At 53.4% G+C, this 25919-nt stretch overlaps 4 protein-coding genes across 15 annotated transcripts in view; 2 read left to right on the forward strand and 2 right to left on the reverse strand.

Annotated features, from left to right (window-relative positions):
- Baiap3 (BAI1 associated protein 3) overlaps nt 1-12789 on the forward strand; it is a 13886-nt gene extending 1097 nt beyond the window's left edge. For 2 of the 3 annotated variants that reach the window (XM_005349109.3, XM_026780229.1), the window contains exons 2-34: nt 3458-3591; nt 3801-3888; nt 4095-4175; nt 4374-4481; nt 5021-5080; nt 5223-5289; nt 5397-5592; nt 5892-5936; nt 6038-6115; nt 6241-6343; nt 6673-6780; nt 6862-6957; nt 7056-7159; nt 7273-7393; nt 7833-7957; nt 8036-8126; nt 8248-8304; nt 8385-8482; nt 8585-8636; nt 8756-8886; nt 8991-9114; nt 9190-9333; nt 9414-9506; nt 9613-9804; nt 9895-9963; nt 10050-10129; nt 10203-10311; nt 10603-10674; nt 10813-10893; nt 10980-11100; nt 11172-11295; nt 11374-11579; nt 11662-12789. In XM_005349109.3, coding sequence (XP_005349166.1) covers nt 3467-3591; nt 3801-3888; nt 4095-4175; nt 4374-4481; nt 5021-5080; nt 5223-5289; nt 5397-5592; nt 5892-5936; nt 6038-6115; nt 6241-6343; nt 6673-6780; nt 6862-6957; nt 7056-7159; nt 7273-7393; nt 7833-7957; nt 8036-8126; nt 8248-8304; nt 8385-8482; nt 8585-8636; nt 8756-8886; nt 8991-9114; nt 9190-9333; nt 9414-9506; nt 9613-9804; nt 9895-9963; nt 10050-10129; nt 10203-10311; nt 10603-10674; nt 10813-10893; nt 10980-11100; nt 11172-11295; nt 11374-11579; nt 11662-11765 — 3453 coding nt within the window. In that variant the 5' untranslated portion in view covers nt 3458-3466 and the 3' untranslated portion in view covers nt 11766-12789. Of the gene's footprint in view, nt 1-35; nt 215-3457; nt 3592-3800; nt 3889-4094; nt 4176-4373; nt 4482-5020; nt 5081-5222; nt 5290-5396; nt 5593-5891; nt 5937-6037; nt 6116-6240; nt 6344-6672; nt 6781-6861; nt 6958-7055; nt 7160-7272; nt 7394-7832; nt 7958-8035; nt 8127-8247; nt 8305-8384; nt 8483-8584; nt 8637-8755; nt 8887-8990; nt 9115-9189; nt 9334-9413; nt 9507-9612; nt 9805-9894; nt 9964-10049; nt 10130-10202; nt 10312-10602; nt 10675-10812; nt 10894-10979; nt 11101-11171; nt 11296-11373; nt 11580-11661 lie in introns of those variants that run through there. The other variant, XM_013347378.2, reaches the window with a different exon arrangement.
- On the reverse strand, nt 12787-15147 carry Tsr3 (TSR3, acp transferase ribosome maturation factor). Its single transcript, XM_005372516.3, is given in 7 exon segments — nt 12787-12842; nt 12845-12990; nt 13245-13308; nt 13436-13612; nt 14074-14267; nt 14659-14878; nt 14958-15147. Coding segments are annotated over 7 exon segments (969 nt in total). The 5' UTR covers nt 15070-15147.
- Gnptg (N-acetylglucosamine-1-phosphate transferase subunit gamma) lies at nt 15130-22937 on the forward strand. 4 transcript variants are annotated; one of them, XM_005349107.2, is made up of 11 exons: nt 15133-15249; nt 15332-15389; nt 15461-15528; nt 21353-21407; nt 21475-21558; nt 21637-21730; nt 21807-21921; nt 22005-22087; nt 22158-22289; nt 22379-22460; nt 22547-22937. In XM_005349107.2, the coding sequence occupies exons 1-11, from the start codon at nt 15198-15200 to the stop codon at nt 22645-22647; spliced, it is 924 nt and encodes a 307-aa protein (XP_005349164.1). In that variant the 5' UTR covers nt 15133-15197; the 3' UTR covers nt 22648-22937. The 4 variants fall into 4 exon arrangements, with proteins under 4 accessions (XP_013202758.1, XP_005349164.1, XP_013202759.1 ...); XM_005349108.3 differs by having other exon boundaries at nt 15163-15249; nt 22550-22937; XM_013347304.2 differs by lacking the exon at nt 22158-22289 and having other exon boundaries at nt 15130-15249.
- Unkl (unkempt family like zinc finger) overlaps nt 22848-25919 on the reverse strand; it is a 43994-nt gene continuing 40922 nt past the window's right edge. For all 7 annotated transcript variants that reach the window (XM_026780231.1, XM_013347303.2, XM_005349105.2 and 4 more), the window contains one exon: nt 22848-25526. In XM_026780231.1, coding sequence (XP_026636032.1) covers nt 25371-25526 — 156 coding nt within the window. In that variant the 3' untranslated portion in view covers nt 22848-25370. The remainder of the gene's footprint in view (nt 25527-25919) is intronic.

Below are 25919 nucleotides of genomic sequence, written 5' to 3' on the forward strand. Positions count from 1 at the left end.
AGCGCGAGAGAGAGACAAAGAGAGAGACAGACAGACAGACACACACACAAACACACACGCACGCACAGAAATGTTGCAGCAGACCAGCTCCCATACTCCCCTCGGACCTCCTACCTTCCAGGGGGAGAAACCGCAATAGAACCGGGGAGGGTAACCACAGTTCTCCCTCCCCATCACCAAAAACAGCCTTCCTGGAGCAAATCAGCAGAGACAGGTAAGTAGCAGGTAAGGCACCTGGGAAGAGTCCATCGGTAGGACATGGAGAGCATCCATCAGCTGCCTGCTGCTGACCTCTGACCTGAGAAGCAGTCGTTCACTTATAGAGATCAAAGTGCAGATACCCTGGCTCCCCTCTGGGAAATCAGGGGGGAATAAACGCCTGAGCAGCATGCGTAACTGGTGGACCGGATGAGCTGTGCTTGGGCACTGTCTCTCTTGAGGAGTAGAGGTTGAGGAGATTCTGAGGCCAGGGGGAGATCTGGGAATCCAGGAAGACTTGGGAAGGGTCCGAGGGTCAGGTGGGGACTGACCAAGAAGAGGAGGGAAAAGCAGACAAGACCAAAGAGATCCCGGGACGCCACCCTGCACCCTGCACGTTAATCTGTCCTAGTTTCCAGAGGTCCCTAAGCCCTAAAGGTGTCTCCTTATCACTCTAAGGTTTGATAGGGCTTGAGAGCCTAGGAAGACCCCTCTAGCCCTCTCCTAAGCTGCTCTGGAATTCTCTGCCTCACTGTCACCAGATCTTCAAATGGCTGTCTAGAAGGTGACAGTTTAGGATGGACGTCCTGGCTTAAATCTTACAGCTTGCCCCAGTCACAGATAGGAATGAAGTGGCTAGCTTTAGCTCAGCCACCAGTTCATATAGAAAGAGCTTCCAGACTGGCTCTTCCTTTGCTTACTGGACAGTTGGGAGCTATGACTCTGGCCCTAGTAACTGGGTGTGAGCAGGGCTGCCATTCTACTATCCAAGCCCAGGAGGGACAGAGTCTGAGCTGTGGCCACCAGAGACTGGGGTAAAAGGTGGGGGGTTGGGGGTAGCATCGCTGCTGCCTTCTACAGGTTGAGGTTTCCAGAAATTCATGGGTAGCAGTCAAATGCATGCGCATGCAGGCTGGTGATGGTGGAGGTGAATGATGAGGTCCCTGGATGAACCTATCCGAGGCCTCTTTGACAGGTGTCTCTCGGGGCCTGGGCTGGTGGGTCAGAGACGTTAACAGGGCATCAGGATGAGCCGACTCTTACAGAGACTGGCACCAGCATACTGCTGTTAGCCTCATCCTAGCAGCAGACTCGGGGTGGGGGGACACAGCTGAACCCAAGCTTAGGACACCGCAGGACAATATAGTGTTTGCACAGCACAGCCTTATATTCCAGGATACCACCTGCTGGTGGTGACGCTGGGCAAATTCCCAAGCCCACACCTGTTTCCGTGTTGGAGGTAGGGCAGGGTTGTATCCCTTAGCTCCCCTGCTTTCAGGTCACTTTCCTTCTGCGTCACATTTGTCTCTGGGACTGCGAGCCCCTGTAGCCCTGTCACACAAAGATGCAGTTGGTGGTTGCCTTGGCAACATCTCAAGAAGCAGCTGCTTTCCTGGCTCGGGGTGCAGGGGGAGCAGCTCCTCCCTTTAGTTAGGGAGGCACTGGGCCTCTGACACTTGGCCACCTGGGACCTCAGGACTGGCCACGTGTGGCGAAAGCTTGCTGGGGCCCCCACATTGGGGAGGAGGTTTGTGGGGCTTCCCCTCGGTCCGCATTCATATCTGCAGCTCTGGGGTCTCACCGGATAGGAACTGGTTGGAGCAAAGGGGTCAGAATGCAGCACCCACCTGGAGTGCTGGCCTGAGCCAGTGAGAATAGTGGAAATAGAGGCAAGATGGAGAGCTTCTCACCACAGACAGACTCCTAGACAGGAAGAACCTTTGTATCCTCCAACCACCACTGAGACCCTGGGCCAGGAGCAGAACCTGCTGTGGTGTTCATTTTCTGTCTTACGAAATGAAGTAACAGTCTCCCTTTGCCCTTTGCTAGGACTAATGAAACTATGAAACTGTGTCCTGTGGTGAATGGCAGACAGGCAGGCAGAGAATATATATATCTTGTTAATGTGGCCAGTAAGACAGGGACCCCAACGGTGGGTACTGTGTGACAGAGATGACCTGGATGGGAGATAGTGTTTCTCAAGAAAAAGAGGAAACCTCTCTGGGGTAGTGTGGGGAAGGACCAGGCCCAGAAGTGGTTGTGTGACCCAGAGTGGGGGATGACAGGGTGGTGTTGCGAAAATGGATGGGATGCCACCGTATCCTAGGTACCACACTGCCCTTCAGTTTATAAGGGTAAGTGAGCAGCCCTTGCTGAAGGCTACACAGATATGGATAGCACCAGCTTTTCCTCCCTGTTGTGGGTCAATGGGGTATGGGAGCTCATCAAACATAAGAGAAGCAGAGCGTCTTAGATGATCCTAAGTCTAAACCCCAAAGAGAAGGCTGCCCTCCTGGTATTCTGTCTCAGAATTGCCACTGTGATCTCTGATGTCCCAGTCACCTACCAGGGCTACAGATGTGTTCAGTCCATACATTTCTACACTAAACCTCAAGTTCAGAGTAGAATGGCAGAGGGGAGGCCAGAGGGTCAGGGTTAGCATCAGCCTGGACCTGGACTCCATTTTCAGTTTGGAAGACCATTCTCCTAGAGATAACAGCCAGACTGCTTTGGTAGGATGCAGCAGGACGGCTTGGTTGCCACAGCAACAGGCAGGCAACTGATTCAGTGGACTAATAGGCAGAGAACTTGGGATGCAGCTGAACGCTTCCAGCCTTCTCCAAATGGGACATGAACTTCATGCTCTTTTTACTGATTGTAGGATGATAACTCTGTTATAGGGGACATTGGCCCCTTACGTGTGTTGGATGTGTGTAAGGACTGTAGAGAAGTTCCCTCCTGGGCATTCTAACCTCAGGGACAGGTGCCAACCCTACCCTTGACTCTGAGCAGATTAGCGTCCTGCCTTGCTGTTTTAGCCTCCTGTGTAGAAGACCTGGGTAGTATCTGCCTTGGCTCCTATTAGACAAGGTGTTGGTGAGGACATTGGAGACAGACACATTCTGTCCCACTGTCCTAGGTGGCTGGGGCTCAGCTGGGGTACCAGCTGCGGATGTGGGCGCAGAACACACCTGTCTCCACTGAGACCCCAGCAGCACTTTCCCATAGAGAACTAACTCTGTGCCTGGCTCCCATCTGCAGGTATCTGTCACCATATCCCAGGGCCACTGTACACAGGCACAAAGGCTATTAGGTCACTTACCCAGTGCCTATGGACTGCCGCAGAGTTCATAAAGTCCCCTCCAAGGACTCAGCACAATGCAGGGTAGTGTCAGGCCCCTGGGCCTTTAGCTCCGCCCCCTGTTAGCGTCAGCGATGCAGTGATAAAGCAAAGGACAAACCGATGTGCTTGCTGCAGGTGGCTGCCATGTCAGCCTTGCTGGACATCAAGAGCAGTGTGCTCAGGCAGGTGCAGGTGTGCCCATCCTTCCGCTGGAAAACCGAGCAGGAACCTGAGAGCACAGACACACAGGAGCCCCCCACAGGGGCCTGGTGGGTACCCTAGGGTTGACTTCGCAGGGTATGTATGCCTGGCCTCCCTCCCCTAGCTGGCCTGTACACTTGTTGTCCAGCGTCAATCCTCTTGAGTGGGAAAAGGGACCAAGAGGGTCTGAGTGCAAGGCCAAAACCACTGTGGTTGTCCCTTGACCCACTCTCCCCATGGTTCCTTGAATCGTGTTCTGATCCAAGCTTCCTTCTAGGAAACCTGGGGATGGTGTGGAGTTTTTCGCCCACATGCGCCTCATCCTGAAAAAGGGGGATGGCAGACAGGGCCTTCCATGCCCCGAGGTAAGGACTCCCTTTCTGAATCGTCTAGGGACTGCTACTCAACCCAGGCTACTGTTCTAGGTCCTATCTGGCCCTCCCCCCTCCTCAAAGTTCTCACCTCTCCTCTTCCTGGAGTGCCTTCGTCCAGCCAGCTAGAGGGTCTTGGGGCAGCTGCAGACTAAGGGGCGCTTCCCTTCACACACCTTCACTCTAACCCTCTCCTACAGGTTCTTTTGCGCAGTGGTTCCCCCGCCCCTGCTGAGCCTGTGGACCCCAACCGTGACCTGAGAGCCCTGACCCAGGAGGAGGTAATGGGTGTCAGGAGTGTCTAAGCCCAGGTCTGGTCACAGGCGGGTAGTACAGTTGGGTGAGCAGGCGCAGAGGTGCGAAGGCTGGGGATCCGCTCAGTAGCAGGAGCAGCTGCTTGGGGCTGGTGCATGGGACCAGCAGCGCAGGGGCTGAGGGACTCTGCCATGGTGGAGGAACTCAAAGCCTGTTTCCTGAAGGTGGAGATGCTCTACGAGGAGGCCTTATACACAGTCCTGCACCGGGCAGGCACCATGGGCCCCGACCAGGTAGATGACGAGGAGGTCTTGCTAGGCTACCTTCAGCAGGTGAGCAAGGCCCCACCCACCCTGCCTCACTCTGGGGGGGGGGGACTGAGATGTGTGTGTGTGCCTGTACACACCACACACACACACACACACACACACACACACACACACACACACACACACTGGTGCCAGTATCACCTAGATGGCAATACAAAACACACACATCAGTGTGCATTGGGGAATATCCACAGTGGGTGGAGACCTGGTTAGACATGTAGACACAATTGCAGCGGATGCAAGGTGGACACCCAGACATGTTTAGAAAGGACTGGCTGCTACTCAGAGGAAGGCAGAGTAGCCACCGGGTATGTTTCCTTCCCCTTGAGTTGTGCCCTGAATTGTCCTGTTCACCACAGCTCCATTTGTGCCAGGCCCTTACCTGCTCACTCCTCTGAATACTCATAACTGTAGCAACCAGCTGGGCAGTGGCCCTCCACATGGTAGGACAGATGGACATTCACTCCTATGGACAGTTCTTGAGACTCCCAAGACAGTGCCAGCCTCCCCCAGGCTCCTACTTACCCACTCACCACCTACAGGTGTTTGGCACCAGTTCTGAAGAACACATGGAGGCCATCGCACGTGTGAAAAAAGCCAAGGTGAGTTTGTGCACCCACAGGCAGGTGCTGGCTGGCCAGCAGCAGTATCTGGGTGGCAGGAAGGGATGCCAGGGTGGCAGCAAAAGTGGGGACTGTAGCATGCATGCTGAGGCTGCTTATTCCTGCACCCTTATGTCTGCAGGCTCCCACATATGCCCTGAAAGTCTCTGTCATGCGTGCCAAGAACCTTCTGGCTAAAGACCCCAATGGTGAGTGGGTATCTGGCAGGCCCTCTGAGTGCCTGGCAGCTGTTCCTGGAAGCTGTGCACAGTGGAGAACGTGAGGGCCAAGGACTGAGACACCTGCTCCGTTTCAGGCTTCAGTGATCCATACTGCATGCTGGGCATCCTGCCAGCCTCAAGTGCCCCACAGGAGTCGAGTGGGCAGAAGGAGCAGCGCTTTGGCTTCCGCAAGGGCAGCAAGCGTAGCAGCCCACTACCTGCCAAGTGTATCCAGGTCACTGAGGTCAAGAACAGCACCCTGAATCCTGTCTGGAAGGAGCACTTCCTATTGTAAGGCTTCTATCCAGACGATAGCCAAATATCCCAAATGATGACCACTCATTGCTGCCCAGGCAGCTCTTAAGAGGGATTGGTAACACACACTGTCCAAGGGAATAACCGAAGGCTCACAGGCAGATGTTGTATCCCTGTGGCCACACAGCTGGTAGCAAGTGGAGGTTAGGATGTGATCCCGGCAGTCTGTGTGGAGAACATGACCACCACCAATTGCTCCTGGACACCCCCCTGCCTCACCCCTGTTCAGAATATGGTCTAGGAGTTTCATAGACATTTCTCTGTGTTTTCTGCAGTGAAATTGAGGATGTCAACACAGACCAGCTGCATCTGGACATCTGGTAGAGGACCCTGAGCTTGGCAGGGCATGGGGGCGGTCACACCCCTGGTTTGGGCAGGAATGAGGGCTGGGAACTCCAGTCAAACCATCTTCCACCTTTAGGGACCACGATGATGACGTATCCCTGGCAGAAGCATGCAGGAAACTGAATGAAGTTATTGGCCTGAAGGGCATGAGCAGGTGTGGGGTAGGGGGAGTGGGGAGTTGTAACCCTAGGCCTGTGCATTCAGCTTAGCTGCAGGGGTCAGTGGCTTTCCAGGACCACCAGAGTAATACCACCCTGCTATCATCCCTGCCCTGTCCAGATACTTCAAACAGATTGTCAAGTCGGCCCGTGCAAATGGGACAGCAGGGCCCACTGAGGACCACACCGATGACTTCCTAGGATGCCTCAACATCCCTATCAGGGTGTGTGGGGAGGGATGGTGTGTATGGGTTCTTAGGATTCTTGATGGGGGTGTGGGGTGCCCCAGAGCCCTTGGGCATCTCCAGTGGCAGTGCCCTATGACTCCCATAGAGCATCCCACTCTCTTGGGGCTGGAGGAGGTGGGCTGCACTGGGCACCTACTCAGCAATGCTGAGTAGCATTCCCTTCTCCCCAGGGTCCCAGAGAGTATCTTTTTTTATTTTGTCTTTAATGGGATTTGAAGCACCCTACCACTGAGCCCTTTGTGGTTGTGTATGAGGGAGAAGGGGCGGAGTCTCAAGGTCTATACCTTCCCCCTCCCTCCTCTCAGGAGGTGCCCGTGGCAGGTGCTGACCGCTGGTTTAAGCTGGAACCCCGCTCTAGTGCCTCCCGTGTGCAAGGAGACTGCCACCTGGTCCTCAAGCTGATCACCACCCAGGTGGGAAGCTATGGGGAACCTGCACCCCTGCCTGCAGGGCTGAGGCGGAACTGATTATAGACCTCAGGTTCTGCCTTCCAGAGGGACACTGCTATGAGCCAGCGTGGACGCTCCGGCTTCCTGTCCTACCTGATGCTCCTCAGCCGTGTGCTGCGGTTTGAGCACCGAGTGGAGGAGGTAGTGGGTGCCCCTAGGCTGCTGAGTAGAGAGTAAAGGGCCCAGAGCAGGGATGGAGCGGCTCTCTGGCCTATGCCCACCCTGGCTTTCTTCTCCAGCCCAACTCCAGCAGCTGGCGTGGCGAACTTAGTGGGCCTGGGACCACAGTCCTTTGTCTGCATGGAGCCCAAAGTAATCTGTCACCCTTGCAGCTGGCAGTGCTGTGAGTAGGCAGGGTGGCCCTTGTGGGTAGACCCTTCTGAGAAGGCTGTAAGTGGGTGGAGCATGGGGTGGGACCTATTACGCAGAGCAGACCACAAGCCTGGACTCCTACAGGCACTGGCAAGTCAGTAGCCGCCACCATCAGTCACGCACCCTGGACTACCGCTACCTGCTGGGGTTGCTGGAAGATGTGCAGGCACACTGGGAAGAGGCGGCTTCCCTACCCCAGGAGCAGGTGGGCACGGGCATGGCTACAGGTCTGTAGAGTTCACTGGGAGCTAAGGGACAGAGCCCTGACCTCATAGGGTTTGAAAACATGAACCGCATAATAGGGGAGAGACAGCTGTGCGGTAAGGAGGTGGCGGTTGCAGCGGAGTAACTGTGGAAGGATGTCAGGAAGGGTCAGCCTGGGCTGAGGGCAAAGCCTCTGAGGTGGCGAGTGTCTAAGCCGCAGGAGCAGGTGGGCGCTGGCAGAGTGGAGCAGATGAGACAGGAGCTATGGAGGCACCGCGGCTGTAGGTGCAGTGAGGGGAGGGGGCAGAAGCAGAGAGTGGGGCAGCTAGTTGGGAAGAGACTGGGCTAGCCACACGAAGCAGTGGTGTTTCTGTGTCTTATGAGCAAAGCTGCCGTGGACCCTGTCCCTGTCTTGACTCTGAAGAACCCATTCCCCGCAGGAGGAGAGCCTAGCCGACAGCTTCTCTGCCTTCTCGGAGTTCGGGCTGAAGCTGCTGCGCCAGCTCCGAGATTACTTCCCTGCCACCAACAGCACTGCTGTGTATCGCTTGGGGCTGCTGCTGAAGTGGGTGTCACACAGCGGGACGAGGGGGCTGCAGGGCTGGGGGTCGGGGTGGCCTCCTCAGCTGGCTGTCCTCATCAGGTGCCTCGAGAAGATCCAGCTCTTCCAGCCAGTCTTCGCCGTCTGTCCCTTTGAGACGGAGCTCAACGTGGACATAGTCGCAGCCCTGAAGGTGTGTCTGGATCCATCTCGGCCCTCCCTCCCTTGGCCCCTGCCAGGGTCTGCTGCCCACAGCCACTTAACCTGACTCTTGCCTTCAATCCACTGTGTTGTTTTACTGGCTGCTGCTACAGCGGGGCAACCGGGAGTGGTACGACCAGCTCCTGAACACCAAGAGTCCTCGTGAGCAGGTGTGGATCTGAAGGGCATGGTTTGGAGACACAGGGCATTCGGGGGCTCACTGGTCACTCCAAGCCTGGCTTTCTTGCAGCCTGGGCCACAGCGCCTAGCAGGGCTTGTTGAGCTTGCAGACATCATCTACGAGGACTTGCAGGCCTGCTTTGGGGTCTACGCCAGTCTCTTCTACGGGTAGGCCCTTCCCTTGGGTGCTGCTGCCAGGCCAGAATGGGCTGGGTTGAGGGAGTAGGGCTGGCTGGTGGGAGACGGGTGGCTGAGACATGTCTTTTGCAGTATCCTTAAGGTGGACTTCTTCACCCTTACCTTCCGGCAGCTGGAACGTCTGGTGAGGGGGAAGTCCCTTATTCTGGGTGCTTGTGGGAACTGGAGATCAGGGAGAAGCCCCTGGTTAAGAGGGTCCCTAGGTTAACTTGGGAAGTTGCCTAACTCCACCATCTGAGGCAGGTGGCTGAGGAGGCATGGGTACTGACAGAGGAGCTGAGCCCCAAGATGAACCTAGAGGTGGCCTCAGGGCTCTTTGAGCTCTACCTGACCCTGGCAGATACCCAGCGCTTCTGGAGCTGCATCCCTGGACGGTGGGTACCCCACCTGGAACTGGTATCCCCTTAGCTCTGAGCCTGGAGACCTCTGGGTGAAGGCATGTGAGTACCAATGGGCTCTGAGCGAGTGTTCACTGCAGGGAAAGCCGCTCGCTAGCCCTGGCTGGCATCCACACCCCGTTTCTGCCAGCCGTGAAGCTCTGGCTGCATGTGCTGAGGGACCAGGCCAAGTGGCGCCTGCAGGGAGCTGTGGATGTCGACACGGTGAGTGTGTGCTCAGTTGCCTAGTGCTGGCTCCTCCTGTACCCCTGCAACATCAGCCCCCTTTTGCCTTTGTAGCTGGAGCCTGTGGATGCTTCCTCCAAACACAGCAGCTCCGCAGCCACCACCAGCCTCTGCCTCACTCACATCCAGGAACTCTGGGTTCGTCTGGCCTGGCCTGACCCTGCCCAGGCCCAGGGACTAGGCACTCAGCTCAGCCAGGTATGTGGGCTAGGGATAGGTAGGGACCAGATCTGGAGATGGGGCGGGGGCCCCACGCTCCCAGCCCATCTCTGCCCCAGGACATGTGTGAGACTTCCCTCTTCTACACGGCACTGCTGAGGAAGAAGGTGGACACCCAGCCCGGGGCCGCTGGTGAGGCAGTGAGTGAGCAGGTGAGTGGCTGGATGTCAGGTGAGGCCAGCAGGTGGCTGGGTGGGGTCACCCCCCCACTCCCTTGACAGCTGCCCAGCCCCCCTGGCTATACCTTCCCATTCCCAGCTCTGTGTGGTGCTCAACAATGTGGAGTTGGTACGCAGAGCTGCAGGACAGGCACTGAGAGGCCTGACGTGGCCTGAGGGGGCCAGCGGGCTGGAGGGAGGGCTCCCCCGCCCTCTGCTCAGCTGCATGCAGGCCCTGGATGAAGACCTCCAGCGGGAGGCCCACACCGTGACAGCACATCTGACTTCCAAGGTGGGCAGAGGGGTGGGGCCCGGGACTTGAACCTATGTGGGGACTATTTCTGAATCCCTACGCTTGTTCTGAGCACCACCCCTCTCTCAGATGGTGGCAGACATCAGGAAGTATGTACAGCACATCAGTCTGTCCCCTGACTCCATTCAGAATGATGAGGTAAGTGGAGGGGATCTGCAGGAAGTGCCAAGGCCAGGGGCAGGCTGGAGTCCATTTTGGCCCATCCCGAGGACTCCTACCTACAGGCTGTAGCCCCGCTCCTGAAGTACCTGGATGAGAAGCTGGCCTTGCTGAATGACTCGCTGGTGAAGGAGAACCTGAGCAGGTACCAGCTGGGTAGTGGGGGGTGGGTAGGACGGTTGCTGGCCCAGGGAATCACCTGGGTGGTGTTCCTCCAGAGTGCTGGAGGCCCTCTGGGAGCTGCTTCTGCAGGCCATTCTGCAGGCACTGAGTGCAAACAGAGACGTCTCTGCTGACTTCTATGGACGCTTCCACTTCACACTTGAGGTAGGGTCCCAAGGAGCTCTCCCTGCTGCCCCTCGAGGACACTAAGCTTGCCGGGGTACACAACAGCTCCATTGGCAGCTTTTCATCCCTACATCCCAAATACCTCAGGACACCAGTTCCCACAGCTGTCTGGCCTCAGATGCTGACATTTCCCAGGCTCCCTGCGGAAGTCTGAGGTGCCTCAGATTTGAAAAGTGGCTTTGCCTTGGCTCCTAAGACCCAGGGCTTCCTGAGCCCACAGGTCTTCAGCACAGGCCAGCCCTCTGACAAGCCCCTCTTTCCCTGTTGTAGGCTCTGGTCAGTTTCTTCCATGCTGAGGGCCAGGGGCTGCCCCTGGAGAACCTGAGGGATGGGAGCTACAAGGTAAGCTGTTGGGTGAGCTCAGCCTGTCGCCCTGAAGTAGGTATCCTTGTGCAGGTGAAACCTGAGGCGGCTCTTTCTGTGAGGGCACCTGGCTGCCCTGCCTGGTACCAGAGTTACTAGTGCCAGCTTCCCTTGCAGAGGCTGGAGGAAGAGCTGCGGCTGCACAAATGCTCCACCCGAGAGTGCATCGAGCAGTTTTACCTGGACAAGCTCAAACAGGTGGGACGACATGCCATTGTCTAGCCGCGGGCCTGCCCTGAGACCCGGTTGCACTCACTGAATTTTTCCACTGGCCTTTCCCACAGAGGTCTCTGGAGCAGAACCGGTTTGGGCGCCTGACTGTCCGGTGCCATTATGAAGCGGCTGAGCAGCGGCTGGCTGTGGAGGTGCTGCACGCAGCCGATCTCCTGCCCTTGGATGCCAATGGTGAGGCACAGCAGCAGCACCAACAGGGGCAAGGGGCTGGGGAGACGTGTGGCTCACACTGTGTCTCCTAGGCCTGAGTGACCCCTTTGTGATCGTGGAGCTTGGCCCACCGCACCTCTTCCCACTGGTCCGCAGCCAGAGGACCCAAGTCAAAGCCCGGACATTGCACCCGGTGTATGACGAGCTCTTCCACTTGTGAGTGCCTACCTGGCTTGCTGTGCCCCATGCCTGTGCTGTTTGGCTGCAGCAGGCTCCTGACTGCCCTGTCTATAGCTCTGTGCCTGCAGAAGCATGCCGCCGCCGCGGGGCCTGTGTGCTATTCACGGTTATGGACCACGACTGGCTGTCCACCAATGACTTTGCTGGGGAGGCGGCCCTTGGCCTAGGTGGTGTCAGTGGCATTGCAAGGCCACACGTGGGAGGGGGCATGAGACCTGGGCAGCCCATCACATTACACCTGCGCAGGCCCAGAGCTGAGGGTGAGTGAGACTCCGTGGGGTTGAGGGAGGTGGGCCTGGTCCATACTGCCTTCCTCATGCCCACCCTCATATCCACCTACAGTGAGGTCCGTACTGCGGATGCTGGAAGGCCGCTCCAACAAAGAGGCCCAGGAGTTTGTCAAGAAACTCAAGGAGCTGGAGAAGTGTATGGAGGCTGACCTCTAAGCCCCAATGGTCACAGCCTGGCCCTCCGCCGTTCCCTGTGGGGTCCCTCCCTCACCATGTGACCTGCCTGCTGTGGTTGTACCCTGTGGCTTCTATCTGGCTGTGTCTCTTGGTGTGTGCTGTGAACCCTTTGTGCCCCAGCATGCCCCACCTTGAATATGGGCAGTCAACTCGGAGGGACCTGGCCAGCATCTGCCCATGGACACAGAGCAGGATGGGTGGATGGGCTCTCCTCCCTGGAGCAAGGGTCATGTGCTCTCTGCGGACTCTGCCCCCTAGAGGCCATTAGGTGGTATCTGGAGACATTTGTGGTCACAACCAGGGAGTGGAGAGTACTGGTGCCAGGGGCGGAGGCCAATGTTGTTCACACCCTTGTAACCATCAGTCAGCCTGATGAGAAATGATCTGTGCCTCATGAGGGCAGTGCCACCGGGGAAGCCTCACTGGGGAAGCCCTGCCCTGCACCCCCAGGATAGGTCTCCATTGGCAGAGGCAAGGTCAGGGAACAAGTGGGAGGTTAGCATCTGCCAGGGCCCCAGGCAAAGGGTGAGGGTCAGGGTTTCTCCCACCTGCAGCTTCTCTCTCCTGATCTAGATGCTCTACCCACAGCAGGTGAGCAAGGGGCCAGTTGAAGGTTACTTGCGTTCTGGTCCCCACCTGGCTCTGGGCCCAGGAGAGTTTCTCCCATAGCCACCATGAGGAAAGGGGCATTGCCCACGGGTAGAGATCAAGGTGAAGGGCTCTTGGCCAGCTGGTCAGATATCCTTTTAGACATCTGTATGTGACCATACCAGACTTACCCCATTGCCCAGATCCACCCAGGCAGATGTCCCCAACCCTTAGCCAAGTATAAAGCAACAGAACTCATATTGGGAGGCTCCTTCTTGGCTTTATCAAGAGCTCTAAGGTAGGACTCCAAACAAGGCTGTCACAGAATTGTCCCAACAGGCCTGTCCACCCCCAAATCCCACCGCCATATCTGGACTAACGCACACCAGCTTCAATAATGTGTTTGCAACCTTCAGTCTCTCCATGGTCTCTTGATTTCTTTCCAGCGTTCAGTGGAGTCTCTGGCCTAGCCTCTTCTTCTGTGTCTGCCTCTTGAGAGCCGCTGCTGTCTCCTCCATTAGCACCAGCTCCTTGTTCCTCACACTCATCACCGTCCTCCCCAGAATCTTCACTGTCATCCTCAGACTCATCAATGTCATCCGAGTCCACGGGCAGCCTGGAAGGGAGGGGTGTGCCGTGGTACAGACACGGGCCAGGCAAGGTTACTTGTCCCACGACACTCAACCATAGATGCTCTCAAGCAGGGGATGCTCGGGGCCCCACCGCCTCCAGCAGCAGCTGCTTTATACTTTATAATCACCACCAGGCCTCGCTCAGAAAGCCACACCCACAAGGCAGGAGGGACTGGGTCAAGGCTCCAGGAGCACACTAGGTTTGAGCCACCACTTAGCGTGGACCCACAGGACCTACCGGGTACTAGCCACAGGCCTGTTGAGGTTTGCAAACTCTCTCCCGGAGTCCACATCAAAGGGATCTGAACATAGAGAGGAAGGTGACCTCTTAAGTGATTTCAGGGCAGAACCAAACTGGTGGCTCCAGGCTCCGAAGGGCTTGGTTGGTTTCACAGCTTCCCAGGGACTCCCAACCATCCCAGGCCTCACCAATCTCCTCCTCCTCAGGGGTGTCCTTGATGCTGGCCAAGTACCCCTGTTCGGCCTGCAGCACTTCCTCTGGGCCACGGCAGGCTGCGTACTTTTCCAGGAGCTGTTGGTTCAGGTCCAGGAAGCCCTTGCCCCACTTAAATTTTTGAAGCAAAATGACAGCAAGATCTGAAAAGCCTGGTAGAACAAAAACTAAAAATATACCTGGGACCCCTTTAAAGAGCACAATTATATCACCCCTTCTTGCCATCCTAGGAAGCTGTCACCACCTCCACAATTCCCAAGGTTCCTCTCATTTACTGAGAAAGAGTCCTACTATGCTAGTCCCTATGTCTTATGGGGTCCTCATCTGGGCCTCTCCTTGAGTCCTACATTCCCTTCAGATACTGAGGACAGACTCTTGGGACAGTGCTGTCCTGACAGTGACGACCCATACACCATCCCGGGAAGACAGCTGTCCATTTCGCCTCTACCTCTGCTTCACAAGGTCAAAGCTGTATGTGGGCACTGGGCCTGAAACCAAGGCTGTCCTGATGGCTCCCAATACATTCTCACATCCCCCTGCTCAGAATCTGCCAGAATAAACGGCAGTCAGATCCCAGACCGCCAGGCCAGGCTTCTGTCAGTCTGACACTCACCTACAATGCAGAAAGCAGCCGCAAAAGCTTCCACGCAGGAAAGTCTGCAGGGCCGGCCATAGTTTACAGGGTTGGCAGCCAGGAGGTAAGGCAGGAGCCGCAAATGGCTCCCTCGCATCTTCCCAAAGGGTGTCTCATCCAGTCTGGCCCAGGAGCAGTCTATGACAGCGACCCCTGACTGTGCCACCAGCTGTCTGCCAGAGAGTGTAGGGAAGGTTCTGGGGCCCCGAGTAAGACATGTCCTTGGAGACCGGCTTCACTACAGACGAGATGGTCTGGTATTTCCAAACTATGGTTTATTGTAGGGGTACACCACAGTACTCACTACTGAGCTTAGAGCAGTTGCTGGGGGTAGCTGGACAATGTTTACTTAACTTTTTCTCCTAAGCTCTTCTACACTCTAAGCCTCGCTCTATGATAAGGGCCAAGTCAGCTATAACCCTGCCCATGTGAAAGGCGTGGACATCCAGGACCAAAAAGCAAGGCTTGAAGAAAATGACCTCCACAAGGGGCAGTTTAACAAAGACAAGATAATGGGGAAGGCACTCCGATCCGTCCCCGGCCCCCCAGGCCTCCGGTGCCTACCTGTCTGCGGGAGACACGTACTGAGTGCCTACCGGGCTGAGCACCAGACCACCAAATCTTTGGCCCAGCCGCAGGCAGCGTACCAGACCTAGGCGGGCCAGTTTACGGCCAGTGCAGCGCCTGGGGTCGCAGTGACCAAGCTCCCACATAGCCAGGGGACAAGGCAGTGCCGCAGGGCCCGGTCCGTCCTGGTCCTCAGCCTCCTCAGGCTGCACCGATGCTGTAGGGAAAGAGAGAAGAGCGGATGCTCAGCGCCTGCTTCCCAGCCCGAAGCGCTGCTCCAATCGCTCCAAACTCACCGCGCAGGGCAGCGCCCACCTCCTCAGCGAAAGCATCCAGAGAGCGGCCGGGGGGACGCCGAACCCGACTGCTCTCCGCCCTGGACCCCCGCGCAACCTTCCTGCGGCCCATAGCCCCAGATAAAACTCCCGGCCACAGGGTTTGTTCGTGCAGTGTGCGCGTGCGCGCTCGCGCAGCTTCCGGTTTTGGGTGCTGGCAGTTCCTGCCGTCGCTCACGTGACTGTGCGACCCGGGGAGCGATGGCGGTGCGGCTGGCCGGCATCCTGCTGCTGCTCGGGCTGACGGCACGCGGTCAGTGGCTCTGCGCGCATCCCCTCCGCACTTCGGCGTCGCCCCCGCCTCTGCTCCCTGCTCATCGCCTCGCTCTCCGCAGGGCCCGCGCCGGCACGTGCCGGGAAGATGAAGGTGGTGGAGGAACCCAACACATTCGGGTAAGTGTCTCGCGATCCGAAGGCTTGGGTTCCGGACGTGGCGGGCTCTCCTGACATTTTCTGTCCCGTAGGCTGAATAACCCGTTCCTGCCCCAGGCGAGTCGCCTTCAACCTAAGAGAGAGCCTTCGCCTGTGTCTGGTGAGCGCGGGAGGGAACGTGGAGCTGACCGAGGTGCTGACCGAGGGGACGAGGAAAGCCCTCGGCTGGGGGTGTGGGCGGCAGGATAGGGTACCTCGGATGAAGGACACCGATAATGCATTCGCTGGAGGTTCATGCATTCGTTTGTCAAAAATGTGAGTGTTTGAATGCTCGGGAGTATATGCTGGAACTGCAACCCCCTTTCGATCTCCCTGTTGGCGATTACCCAGGGCTAGGCAAGCTCTCTAGCGTTGAGCTACGTCCCTAGCTTCTGTGTTTGTAAGACGGAGTTTCCCGTATGTAGGTTTAAACTGGCCTCCGACTTGGGATCCTAAAGTCTCCGCCTCCCACAACTGCTCAGACTGTTTAGGAGTTGCAAGGGTGTTGGATGTGAAGCGTCCACTCCAGGTGTGTTTAGCCTGTCTAGATCTAAGGGAATCGAGAGAGCATCACACATCAGAATCCTTTGCCCAGGGAAGCTGGGAGGGAGCTGAGGTCCCAGGACTACAGAGAGTGGGACATAGCCATTGAAGGAGGCTCAGGGCTCCTCAGCATGAAGGGACCTTGGCTAGCTGAGGGCTGCACTCTGGGGATTTGGTGACTCGCTATCTGAGGTGTGCTGGACATGCTGGTTTGTAGCATTGATCCCCTGGAGGAAGAGAGGTAGCCCAAGCTGGAGCTTCTGAAGCTGAATGCAAGGAGCACCTACCAGCTTCCTCCATCAGTGAACCAGTCGGGCTCAGCTGCCAACACAATCCTTTTCATGGGAAAAGGACATGGCTTGTGACATTCCTGATAGACACAGGAGTCCAAAGGCCTGCTGCCATCACACTGTGAGCACATGTGTGAGGAGGTGGTATAAGATGGGGGTATTTCTCCATCGCTCTTTCAAACTAGCTGGCAGCTCCTTGGTTGGCTAGGAGGAGGGGCCAGACGTTGCCAGGAACCCAGTACTGCAAATATGTTCATTTTAGTAGAGAGTAATATTGGAAAGAAAAAGCGAAGAGTAGAGGCATTGTGCATAGGCTGTCCCAAGACTATAATCTCAGCACTTGGGAGGCTGAGGGAAGAGGAGCATTAGGTCATGGCCAGGTCTCGGCTACATGGTGAGTTCCACGACAATCGTGGCAGGAAAGAGAACAGAGAGGAGATGGGGAGAGGGGTGACAGAGACCTACTTGGTTGGAGAGTCATTCAGCCTAGGAGACAGGTTGTATTAAAATGCCTAGGTATACAGGTATGCTCACTCACATGCCTTGTGGGCATACCCTGTGTTTGGAGAAACTTGTCACTTTCATTTATGTCAACGTCTTGGTTGTATTAATTGTTCATAGTGACTCAATCCTTTTTATTTCTGTAAAATTGGTAGCAAATGTCCCAACTTTCATTTTGTTTTTTGAGACAGGGTTTCTCTGTGTATCTTTGGCTGTCCTAGAACTCACTTTATAGACCAGGCTGGCCTCGAACTCACAGATATCCGCCTGCCTCTCCCGAGTGCTGGGATTAAAGGTGTGCACCACAATGCCCAGCCTCACTTCTGGTTTTATTTTTATTTATTTATTTTTTTTTTTTTTTTGGTTTTTCGAGACAGGGTTTCTCTGTGGTTTTGGAGCCTGTCCTGGAACTAGCTCTTGTAGACCAGGCTGGTCTCGAACTCACAGAGATCCACCTGCCTCTGCCTCCCGAGTGCTGGGATTAAAGGCGTGCGCCACCACTGCCCGGCCTCACTTCTGGTTTTAATTGAGTTTTTGCTTTTCCTTGTCATATTAGCCACTGGTTTACCTGTTTTATTTATTCATTTTTTTTCTTAAACTTTTACAATTTTATGTATATGAATGTTTTACTTGCATGTATGTCTTTGTACTGTATTGTGTGAAATGCCTGTAGATGTAAGAAGGCATTGGCTCTCCTAGAACTGGAGTTACAGACGGTTGTGAGGCACCATATGGGTGCTAGAAACTGAACCTGGATCCTTTACAAGAGCAACAAGTGCTCATAACCACTGAACTCTCTCTCCAGCCCCCCTGTTCTTACTTTGCATGTTACGTATTTGTGTGTGCCCGTGTGGAGGCCAGAGGTCAGAGTCGGGTGTCTTTCTCTATTGCTTTCCACCCTATCGAGAATCAGGGTCTCTCACTGAATCTAAAGCTCAAGGATTCAGCTAGGCTAGCTGACCAGCAAGCCCAGAGACATGCCTGTCTCTGCCTCTCCAGCACTGAGATTATAGGTATCCAGCTTTTTTTTTTAAGATTTATTTATTATGTATAAGTATTCTGCCTGCATGTATGCCTGCACACCAGAAGAAGGCGCTGGATCTCATTATAGGTGGTTGTGAGCCACCATGTGGTTGCTGGGAATTGAACTCAGGACCTCTGGAACAATAGCCAGTGCTCTCAACCTCTGAGCCATCTCTCCAACCCCAGTATCCAGCTTTTTATGTGGGTGCAGAGAGGACCCACACTCAGTTCCTCATGCTTGCACAGCAAACACTTTCCTGAATAACACCCTCCAATTACTGTCTGCACCACCACACCCATCCTGCTACAGCCTCGTCATGCCATAAAACCACCATGCTCAGCTTCTCATGTGTCGGGACTGTTGATCTTTTCAGAGAGCCAACTTTTGTTCTTACCTGTCTCCCATAGCTCATCCCGTGTGTCTGTTCCACTCCTTCACTTCAGCCTGGCTGACCTCACAGCTAAGGTGCATTTCTTAGGAGAAGCCACACAGGACTTGAACTCCAGAATAGATGCTTAGGGCCCTCAGCTGGGCCTCAAAAAGGCAGGTCTTAGGCAGAGGCAGGCGGATCTCTGTGAGTTCGAGGCCAGCCTGGTCTAGAAGAGCTAGTTCCAGGACAGGAACCAAAAAGCTACGGAGAAACCCTGTCTCAAAAAAAAAAAAAAAAAAAAAAAAAAAAAAGCAGGTCTTTTTCTAAATAACAAAACATGCAGGAGAATCAACAGACCTGCCCTAGCAGAAAGAGCAAACCACTCAACATGAATTGAGAGGACACCACACAGTAGCTGGGTGAAGATGGGAAGGAAGATCTCCTATAGAGTAGATGGAGACACAGGGATGAGAAAGACCCATGCTACCATTTTGGTTGCCAAGGCTGCAATGAAAAAGATCAATGCATGAATGCATGAAAACTGACCGTACATCTGGGTCAGTGAGCAGCCAGTTTGAACATGCAATCAGAAACAGGAATTACAAGCCAGGACCGAGGGAGCTTCACAGCAATCCTTTCTTAAGTGAGGTTTGTTTGTTTTTTTTTTCCCATTTTTGAGACAGTGTCTCACTATGTAGCCCTGGCTGGCCTGGAGCTCACTCCGTAAACCAGACTGGCCTCAGACTTAGAGATCTACTCTGTCTCCTGAGTGCTGGAATTAAAGGCATGTGCTATTAAACCCCACATCAATTTAAATTTCTAAATCCCCATGGTAGTCACATTAAATAATGTAAAAATTTGCTTAAAAAATTTAAAAGTCTCAGCCAGTTGTGGTGGCGCACACCCTTTGATCCCAGCACTAAGGAAGCAGAGGCAGGTGGATCTCCGAGTTTGAGGCCAGTCTGGTCTACAGAGTGAGTTCTAGGACAGCCCGGGCTACACAGAGAAACCCTGCCTTGTAAGAATACAGAAAGGAAAAGAAAATCTCAGTGTAGTAACAACAACAACAACAAAAAAAGTGGCAGTATTTAAGAAAGAGAATAGGGGCTAGAGAGATGGCTCAGTGGTTAAGAGTATTTGCTGCTCTTGCAGAGGACTCTGGTTCAGTTCTCAGTACCTACATGGTAACTCACAACTGCCTGTAACTCCTAGTTCCAGAGGACCTGAAACCCTCTTCTGATCTCCACAGGCACTGCATGTTGTAGTGCACATACATACATACAAACAGAACATTGATACATAATATATATATAGTTTCTCTGTGTAGCCTTGTCTATCCTAGAATTCACTTTGTAGACCAGACTGTCCTATAACTCATGCCTGCTTTTGCCTCCTGAGTGCTACTGTTAAAGATATGCGTCACCACTCGGTGAATAAATAAATCTTAAAACAACAACAAAAAGACAGCTGGGCAGTGGTGGTGCACGCCTTTAATCCCAGCACTTGGGAGGCAGTCGGGTGGATCTTTGTGAGTTCGAAGCCAGCCTGGTCTACAGAGCATGTTCCAGGACAGCCAGAGCTACACAGAGAAACCCTGTCTCAAAAAACAAAACAACAAAAGCAAACAAGATTTCGCATAGCATGTGTGGGCCCTGGGTTACGTGTCCAGTAGGAGGGAGGAATTAGGCACAGTGGTATGCACCCATAGTTCTAGGTACTCGAGGCTGAGGCAGGAGGATAACTGTAACACAGGAGTTTGAGGCCCGTCTGGGTAACAAGACAGCTCCTGTTTAAAAGCAAGCACTGAAGAAATGGACTAAAAGCTCAAAGGCACACATCTGTCATCTTACTTGTTGATGTAAATGAATTAAACTCTCCATTCAATAGGCAGAGAGTGGCAGGATTGTTTTTATTCTGGCACTCTTGCTAGCCTGGACCTCAGAAATCTGCTTGCCTCTGCTTCCTGAGAGCTGGGATTAAAGGCATGGACTACAATGCCCAGCTCAGAGACTAGCAGCAGTTTTTTTTTTTTTTTTTTGATTTAGAAAGGACAGCCATCATATGTTGATAAACAGTATATTTAGCAAGATGTAACAAGCATGTATGACAATGTCTGAATTCCAAAATCTATAAGCAGACACTCTACTTCTGAGTCTCACAGCCCCCTCACAGGTGAAGAATGGTTTCCTTGAGCATGGAATTCTCTACTGGCCTATAGATTTTTAAAAAGAATTTTATGAGCATTAGTGTTTTGCCTGCATGTCTGTCTGTGTGAAGGTATCAGGTTCCCTGGAACTGGAGCCACAGATAGCAGCTATGAGCTGCCATGTGGGTGCTGGGAATTGAACCTGGGGTCTTCTGGAAGAGTACAACCCCAAGCCATCTCTCCAGCCCCCCCTGGCTTATGGACCTTTAAAAACATTGTGTGAGGTTCTTTCTACAGAGTCCTGGCTATCCTGAAATTCACTAATGTAAGGGCGATGGTGGTGCATGCCTTTAATCCCAGCACTCGGGAGGCGGAGGCAGGCGGATCTCTGTGAGTTCGAGACCGGCCTGGTCTACAGAGCTAGTTCCAGGACAGGCTCCAAAGCCACAGCGAAACCCTGTCTCGAAAAAACCAAAAAAAAAAAAAAAAAAAAAAAAGTACAGGGCACCACATAGGGTTTATCTTACGGATTTAAAAATGCTCCTTTGAATGGAACATGTATTCCTGTTTCTTTGTATGCCTGTGGGCTTTGTTGAAAATTGGTTCTTAGAAAAAAATAGGATACTCTGCCCATCTTTGCAAACTGGTCCTAAGCTTTGGACTAGTCAGTCCTGTTTTTCTGAGGATGCCACGTGACTACTGTCTTAACTTCCCCAAATCGCACTAGCATGCAGACTTGTGTATACACACATATCCGTACCTTTATTGGCTAGGGGCTGGTTTTGCCAGTGGGTCTGCGGTCCAAGTCTACGTTCCAGAAACTGAGGGCCCCCCTCCACAGGAACAGACACGGGAGTCCTGCCACAGATAACGAGTTCTGTGATCTGGAGATGGATTTATCAGTCCCAAGGGATTAGGTCAGCCAGCATCTGACCATTCCTAATCCCACGCGGAAAGGAACTTGGTGCTTTCTGGTCTTGATGGTTGGTGCCCCCTGCCTCCCTTAGCTTCTAGCTCTAGGGGTAGCAGAGGTTTATGCTTAAGTTGAACTGCTGTGGTGTTCTCCCCCAGGGCCCCTGCATCTCTTCAGACTTGCTGGCAAATGCTTCAGCCTAGTGGAGTCGACGTGAGTGCCGGGCTGGTGGGAGGAGTGGGTCCGGTCTGCAGAGCTCCTCATGCTCCTGTGTCCCCAGGTACAAGTATGAGTTCTGCCCTTTTCACAACGTGACGCAACATGAGCAGACCTTCCGCTGGAACGCCTACAGCGGTATCCTTGGGTAAGCTGAGCTAGGGCAGCAGTGTCAAGTCTGCTCCTGAGGCCCCCACATCATTGCTTTGCCACCCTTTTTCCCCAGCATCTGGCACGAATGGGAAATTGCCAACAATACCTTCAAGGGCATGTGGATGACTGATGGGGACTCCTGCCACTCCCGGAGCAGGCAGAGCAAGGTGAGGCCCATAGGAGATGTGGGTGGTAGAGAGCTTCCCCACCCCCAGCAGCCACTGAGGCTCTCTTCCTTCCCAGGTGGAGCTCACCTGTGGAAAGACCAACCGACTGGCCCATGTGTTTGAGCCAAGCACCTGTGTCTATGCGCTGACATTCGAGACCCCCCTTGTGTGCCATCCCCACTCTTTGTTAGGTAGGCCTCCGGATAGGGCTGGGTCCAGGGAAGAGGAAGGTAGGTAGGAGGCTCTGCAATGTTTGGCTCCCGTTGGTCTGTAGTGTATCCAACCCTGTCGGAGGCCCTGCAGCAGCGCTGGGACCAGGTGGAACAGGATCTGGCAGACGAGCTAATCACACTGCAGGTGGGTGCACACTCAGGGGTGTCCCCTTGCCTGCTCTACCAGGTACTCCTTCTGCCTCCTCCACCTTCAGGGCTATGAGAAGTTGCTGAGGGTGCTTTTTGAGGATGCTGGCTACTTAAAGGTCCCAGGAGAAACCCATCCCACCCAGCAGGCAGGAGGTTCCAAGGGCCTGGGGCTTGAAACCCTGGACAACTGTAGAAAGGTAGAGTTTAGGGGCAGGGGGAAGGTTACAAGGTCCCTAGTCCTGGTAGCCCCCCACCAGGGTTTGACTGGGTTGGCATTCTTGTCCAGGCACACTCAGAGCTGTCACAGGAGGTACGAAGACTGACCAGTCTGCTGGACCAGCATGGAATCTCCCACACTCAGCCCACAGGTCAGTCTGTCTGCCCTGGTCAGCTGCCAGCCACCCTGGGGCCTGCAGCAATTGGAGGACAGAGTCTCACTTGCCACCCGTTCTAGCAGAAATCGCCCACTCTAAGCACCTGGGTCAGCAGGTCCCCACAGGTGCTACCTCAGAGCAGCTGCGGGGTGATCCAGGACTACGTGGGAACACCCTGTGATCCAGGTGGCAGGAGAGATAAAGAAACATCCTCAGTGGCAAATGTCCTTCCAGAGAGGACAGGTGTGGTCTCAGCGGGTGCACAGAACTGGTGTGGTGGGGACATGACTTCTTTTGGCATCTTCTAGGTCAGGCAGGGTCACTGACAGACACAGCGACCTGCTGGCTAACCTTTGTTGTGCCCAGAAACACAGACAGAATAAATTTCAAAGTTTTAATCTCATACTGATAAAAAATAACTCCATGAATTCTGTAAACCATTGCATAAATGCTATAGTAAAAAAATTTAAACAAATGTTAACAACTTTAAACAATTCACTAAGTAATGGGTATGTATTATAAATATGACCTTCTGGATTAAGAAGATTCCATTCACATAACATTCTCAGCTAACTTCTGAAAACAAATGCACACAAAGGCTTCCATAAGTTAATCCACATGCGCATCCACACTGGGGAAAGGTCTGCCAACCAGGTACACAAAACTCTGACACCATCATTTACTGTTAATATTTAACACTAGAGAGTTAAAAGACAATAGGCAACAGGACAATGGTGAGCCTCAGTTCCTAGACCCACAGCTTCACCTCCAGTACACACATGTGGGCCTTAAACACATCTCTCTCCTCCTTGGCTCTTCCCACCCAGGATAGACCCTAGGAGCCTTAGCTCACAGGAGGTCTGGATGGATGGGAGAAGAAGCCCCTTCTTTGGTCTTCCCCCTGCACACCTGTCCTCAGAGAGCCCAGCCTGATTCCAGAAAAGCAGATGCTCAAGAAAACTCCTGTCACTGGGTGGGACCCCGTAGACATCACACAGCAGTCCCATAACTGCCACAGCCCCAGCCCGGAATGTCAGCCCAGGAGGAGTTGGCCAGAGTAGCTTACACACACAATCTAAAGCTTAATGCCTGTAACTGTTACAGCTTGAATGTCCAGATGAGCTACCAATCAAACATTGTCCTGTTACCACAGAGACCAAAGGCCAATATGGGAAACAAGTGCATAAATATGAATAAAAATAAACAATCTTAAACCATGGTAACAGTAGCACGAAATACACATGATCTAGGTACTGAGCTAATAAATCATTACCACTATAATTAAAAACGAAGTATCACTAAAACCAGGTCAATAGTTACCTTATTAAGTAGTGGGCTAGCTGCGGAATGTTGAGGATCCACTTCCTTTAAAATGATAGAGCTTTTCTACCAGTTTGTCTTGTATTAGAAAATGCTTTTCAATCTCCTACTATATTAAATACATTCTAATTTGGTCACTGATAAAAACGTTTTACCTAGTCACTTTGCACTTAAAAAATGCTATTAAAAGTCTTTGGCAAAGCCATGGGAGAGGAGAACCACTTCTAGGCCTGGGCAGAACCTGCAGGTAGGATACCTGCCCTGCCTAGGTCTGCCACCAAAGGCAGGGGTTGCCTGGACAGATGTCTCCTCCCTAGATTTCCAGGAACAGTCCCAGTCCTTACTATAGAAGGCTGAAGTCATCACCCTAGACACATTCTCAGCAGGATTTTAGCCATGGGCCTGAGGCCAAGCTGTGAGGGTGCTGCCTTCTCCTTGGAAGCTGCCAGGTGAGCTGCAGCAGAGCTGGGGCTGCTCGTCATGGGATGGATTCTGATCCTAATTGGATGCACAGCTCAGGTACCAGAGGTCTGCTAAAGCTGTCCCGGAATCTCTGGATCAGCTAGCGGTGAGTGAGGGTGATCACAGGGGCAGCAGACTGAAGTCTCAGGTTCACAGCCCCTTTGTTCAGCACAAGCTAGGGTGCCCCGGGCGACTCGGGGTACAAAGCACCGTTGCCATTTACAGACAAGACATCAGAACACAGCTCCTTCCGAGTAGATCTTGGACTCCTCTGAATGTCTGATTCCTTTGCTGCATTTTTCATTAGCATGAAATTGTCTTTCAAGGGAGAAGAAAAAAACCAAATGAACCAATTCCTTCACTTCTTTTGCAAGGCACAGGCACTTGGAAGTGGCCACGGATCACATAAGTGCATGACAGAGCTCTGGATATCACTCTGTGATACTGGAATATAAAACTCCATCTACATGTGCACCTGCACATGCTTAGGAAAATTAGTTCCTTTCATAAAATTAAGAACATCTAAATGTATATGTGTCTCTCAATAACCACTCTCTGCTTATAAATACTATTTGTCTGCACTTAATTTTAAATGTAAAAATCCTAGGTCTTCTTCACTACTAGATAAATGTTCATTTCCTAAATAGTTTCAGAATATGAAATCTAACGTTACCATTACTATGAGTTAACAACAAACTGATAGGAAACTTCAAGTTCACAGTACACTTATAAAGCTTCATGTTATCGCATATTAAAAAACATGGACCTAGAAAGCAGCTTATACAATTTATGTCTAATTAGATTCCTCGGTTTACAAAGTGCTTTGACAAGGCCTGACCTCCCACTGGCCTGGCCACAGCAGCGTCATGGCTAGGGGCACCAAAAACATGCCACCTGCCCAGAGGACGGGTGGTGGTGCTTCAAAGGTTTTCTGACAATACCTTGACACCGTTGGTAGGAGATGGTAGGGAAGAAAGAGTAATATGAGAGGCTGTTGGACAGTGGGCATGAACTCACATCCTGGCGTGGGTGGGACTGGAGGCAAGTTTCGACACTGAAGTGGCACATGGCATGCTGAGGCCTTTGCACTGCTCACCAGGGAAGGAATAGGTCTCGCTCTGGTCACCATGGGAGGGGCTGGCCCTTGCAGTAGGGGCACTCAGGGGTACTGGCTGCACACAGCTCACATAAGACACGGTGCTGGCAGGGCCGGAGGACAGTGCCATGGGCCCTCTCCTGGCAGCCCACACACTGTTTGGCACGAAGCTGGAAGATCACCTGTAGGGAAGAGGTGATTGGTGAGTGTGGGGAGCCACAAAGGAGTAAATGTGTACAGCTGACATGGATATGTCCAAATCAGGGAAGGATAATACCTCAGACCCATGGGAACCTGGAAAAGCCTTTCAACAGAGGTCTGCTCCAAGTATGACCGTTTTAAAAACATTTGACCAGTATGTGCAAAAAAGAGCAACTGCATGCAGCTTCCTCCTCTGGGACTGCTCATGTAGACTCCCCCACCTAGACGAGCTGCCCTGCTGCCTCATCTGCACACGCAGCAGACACACTAAGCTGCAGGTTGCTTTGGTAGCAGGTACAGCTCCACCTGAGCATACACAGCCTACCTGCGCCTAGCTTCTCTTTGTGTATGTGTTGTTTCTGCAGTTTGTCTTG

The sequence above is a fragment of the Microtus ochrogaster genome, chromosome 7 (assembly GCF_000317375.1).
Source record: "Microtus ochrogaster isolate Prairie Vole_2 chromosome 7, MicOch1.0, whole genome shotgun sequence".
Lineage (NCBI taxonomy): Eukaryota > Metazoa > Chordata > Mammalia > Rodentia > Cricetidae > Microtus > Microtus ochrogaster.